The 3,912-nt window shown below is 38.7% G+C and overlaps 1 protein-coding gene across 1 annotated transcript in view; it reads left to right on the top strand.

Annotated features, from left to right (window-relative positions):
• Positions 1-2,926, top strand: part of LOC112073216 (SLAM family member 5-like) — a 17,574-nt gene extending 14,648 nt beyond the window's left edge. The window contains exons 2-4 of the mRNA XM_070440073.1: positions 1,477-1,794; positions 1,890-2,171; positions 2,292-2,926. Of these exons, the coding sequence (XP_070296174.1) occupies positions 1,477-1,794; positions 1,890-2,171; positions 2,292-2,425 (734 nt within the window). The 3' untranslated portion in view covers positions 2,426-2,926. The remainder of the gene's footprint in view (positions 1-1,476; positions 1,795-1,889; positions 2,172-2,291) is intronic.
• The last annotated feature ends 986 nt before the right edge of the window (positions 2,927-3,912 follow it).

The following is a 3,912-nucleotide window of genomic DNA, read 5'->3' as shown; positions in this document are numbered from 1 at the left end:
GAAAAAGCTGTTGTTATAGGCGTTAGATATATCCGGCTCTGATTTATTCGATATATGTGTTAAAAACATCATAATGTAGTTATTTTAAACCGAGTTATATCAGTTTATATCAGTATTGTCATAGTAGTGTGTATAGGTGCATGGAAGTCAGACGCAGGAGAGTTAGACGGAGTGAAATGTAGACTTTACTAAATGTCCACTCGATATGCTCCAAGCACGAAAATATACATATATCAAATAAACATGGGACGAGGACCCGTCGCACACCTATACAACAAGAAAACAATACTGACATAAAACAATCTCTGACAAACACATGAGGAAACAGAGGGTTAAATACACAATAGGTAATGAATGGGATTGAAAACAGGTGTGTGGGAAGACAAGACAAAACCAATGGAAAATGAAAAATGGATCGATATGGCTAGAAGGCCCGTGACGTCGACCGCCGAACACCGCCCGAACAAGGAGAGGCAACGACTTCGGCAGAAGTCGTGACAAGTATATTGCGATTTTCGGGATTTTCTTTGTGCTGCGTTCTGGGATTTGGACACGTCTGCGCCACATGCTAACGTTTGCTGCTAATTACCAATTAAAATGAAGTGGTGATCCTAACTGACTTGAGACAGGGAATTTTTACTAGGATTAAATGTCAGGAAACTTGAAACTGAGTTTAAATGTATTTGGCTAAATTGTATGTAATCTTCTGACTTCAACTGTACGTTACTTCAGTCTAGATAATTACATTTGAGTAATGTAGCAAAAACTTTTCTACAGGCTACAGATGCTTATAATCATAATATTTTTGCAGTGTCCATATGTACAGAATTCCAGCCTCTTTCCTACTGCTAATAGTACAACCTTCATGCTCCTTGTCTCTGTTTCTGTGTTCTCAACACAACCTTATATCATCAAATAACACATAGTCAAATGCCTACATTAGTATTCTGTCATGTTGCAATGTTCGTCTGACCCTGAAATTCAAAGGATACAATCTAGGCTGTTTAAGAGGCTGTAGTGGAAAGTTATGTTACTTGGTAATGAAATATCTCTGTAAAGTTATGTGCTATTTCAGTGATATCATTGACTTTTAGTTGGGGGAAAAAACAACAGTCAATTGGGGAAGAACTTCCCTCACTCCGAGAATGCATTTCCATGTCAACTTAATTTCGGACAAAATATTCAACTACTAGTCCTAACAATTATTTCCTGACCCCAACCATCACATTAGGCCTGTAAATTACTAAGAAGGACTGTGATACTAAAGTCAGTAGTGTCATTCCAGACGACTACATTATAGACGTGCAGAAAACATTAACGAATGATTGAATGTCATTGTCATCTTCAGTGCAGTCTGACATCAGATCATATCATGTGGCTGCAGTTACTGACATGTTAAACACTTATTCAGGTATTGTGAGATTTAGTGTGCGACTGCAGCCATTGTGTTAATATTGAGTCTCTCTCTTTCCACAGTACTCTGTGCTTCTCAGCAAAGAGTCCAGTCTGAGACTCAGCAGGTGAAAGGCATCGTCGGACAGACTTTCTCTTTTCCAGAGAGGGTGATCAAGACTGGCAATTTACTTTATGGAGACCTTGGCACTATTGCAAATGTGTACCCTGGTACGAAAGGCGAAATCACCCTTGAGAAGAGATTTAAAAACCGCCTCCACTTGAACAATGTTACAAGATACTTCACTCTGTCAGACCTTCAGAAAGACGATGCTGGGGTTTATAGTGTGGAGAATACATATGAAGGGAAAAAAACAAAAACATTTGAGCTCACTGTATACAGTAAGTGTTTGTGTGCGTGTGTGTGTGTGTGCTGTATATTACGAACACATTTAATGTAGGTTCCAATTTCAATTTATTTGTATTTTTTCTTCCAGATGTTGTTTCCAAACCTCAGGTGACGGAGTGTGACAGCAGCTCCTGTAGTGTGGTGTGTTCTGTGGACAACGAAAAAGAGGTGACCTTGACCTTGTACAGAGGAGAGGAAATACTAAACCAGACCAGCAGTCCTGACCTCACCACCGATCTCTCTCTCCATTTGGAGGTAGAGGGAAAGGACTACAACTCCACCTACAGCTGTGTGGCTGCTAACCCTGTCAGCAATGAGACAGTTCATGTCCCAAAATGTTGCAGTGAAGATGGTCATGCTAATGATGCAGGTAAGACACATTTTTAATTAAAGCCATCCAGAAAATAGCATTTACCAAGTGAAAGTGAAGTGTAGTTGCGCTCATTCAAAACGTACTTCACAAAAATAATTTCCTTGTGTTTTATTTCAGACAGTGATGAGATGACTCTGGGTATGCTTATTATTGCTGTAATCTGCGTTTCGGTTGCCTCAGGGCTGGTTGGACTTGCAATCTATCTAAAAAAGAGGGGAAATGGGCGCTCACAGGCAGGTATTTATCTTTGAGAGGTGTGAGGTCACTCCCCAAAGTCAAAACATGCTTAGCCTTTTTTTTACAATCAAGGGTAGTGTTTTGGAAAAGGTAGGAAATGTTTGCTTGAACACAGGATGCAGGTCAAATAAAGTGTCATATCTTCCACAATTCCTCTGCTTGTTCAGACAGTGTCATTATCCCAGACAAGTTCTCTAAATGTTGAAAAAGCAGAAAGCACACACACACAGACACACACAAACGCTCTCTCTCTCTCTGATAATGATCACTTGAATAGCTTGGCTTATCTGACACCAACATCAGTCATGTTGGTGTCCTGTACTCATAGTAACAAATGAGTCCTGAGTGTTTACAGAACCTGTCCTGGGGGCTGAGCGTCTGTATTTCTCTGTCAGTTAGTCACACCTCCCCTTAGGCCTATATTTACTTTACTTTATTTGTCTTCTTAGATTCATCCGAAAGAGTGCAAGTTGACATTGAGTATACAGAGATAACTCCTAAAAAACGAACAGATAATCAGGTTAGTAAAAATTTGCAAAGTCTGTGGACTTTTTTATGTATTATAGATGTGTTGTGGTAGAGTGTAATAATATGTTGTGTTATGTACTGTTTTATTTTGTATGTAATTGCGTAATGGTGACTGGACCCCAGTAAGAGTAGCTAATGTGGGTCTGGAATAAATAGAAATGTTAGGTGATTTTCCAAGAAAATCAGATTGCGCAATGTTGTAATTTGTTTAACTCCAATGTTTTGTTACAGGAAATGAGTAACCTTCGTATATAAAACACGTTAGCTTTCAGTCTGTAGCAGCATGGACAAAGTGGTGGGTAGCCTACCTTTACACTTTTAATTTGATTCCTGATCTATAGCATAACTCCACATAATTACGTTTTCAACTACAATCACGGAAGTAATCTTTCTCAATGGAAAGCAGTTAATCCAAGCGATAATGACACTGGATTATGGCTCCCATCCACCAACTCTAAATGCATGAAAAACGCGCTTTGGTGATGAAATGTAACTTCCTTATCTTATAAAATACATTTGACCAAGTAAAATATGATTATTCATGTTCTGAGTCATTCAGTGGGGTCTTTCTCTAACATATCACTAACATAGTATTTTTTTTAAATCGTATTTCGTAACTTCATGCATCCGATAATAAGCACCGAACTCTGTTGACAGAGCGGTTGCGCTTTCTCGCAGTAACATTTGAGGGTTTTCCATGTGTTGGTCCTCTGCAAAGTTGTTTGTGAGAAATCTTCAAAAAAGAACAGGAATTTTTGTATTAATATGAAAAGCGTACAGTATACTACAATATGAAAATACGACATGGCATGTCTCAAAATCAATATCTATTTTATGAGGTCAACAAATTATGAGGTCAACAGTGAGCCTGTCAATTAGCCTAGTTTATGTCTGTCAATTAGCCTAATTCTTTCACAGCATCCAGCCTAGCTGACACAATGCTATTTTCCCGATTTTTGACCACTTTCATTCT

This window comes from Salvelinus sp. IW2-2015, unplaced genomic scaffold (assembly GCF_002910315.2).
Source record: "Salvelinus sp. IW2-2015 unplaced genomic scaffold, ASM291031v2 Un_scaffold2189, whole genome shotgun sequence".
In the NCBI taxonomy this organism is placed as follows: domain Eukaryota; kingdom Metazoa; phylum Chordata; class Actinopteri; order Salmoniformes; family Salmonidae; genus Salvelinus; species Salvelinus sp. IW2-2015.
Note: the sequence above shows the minus strand (reverse complement) of the source record. Positions and strands in the feature narration are given on the sequence as shown.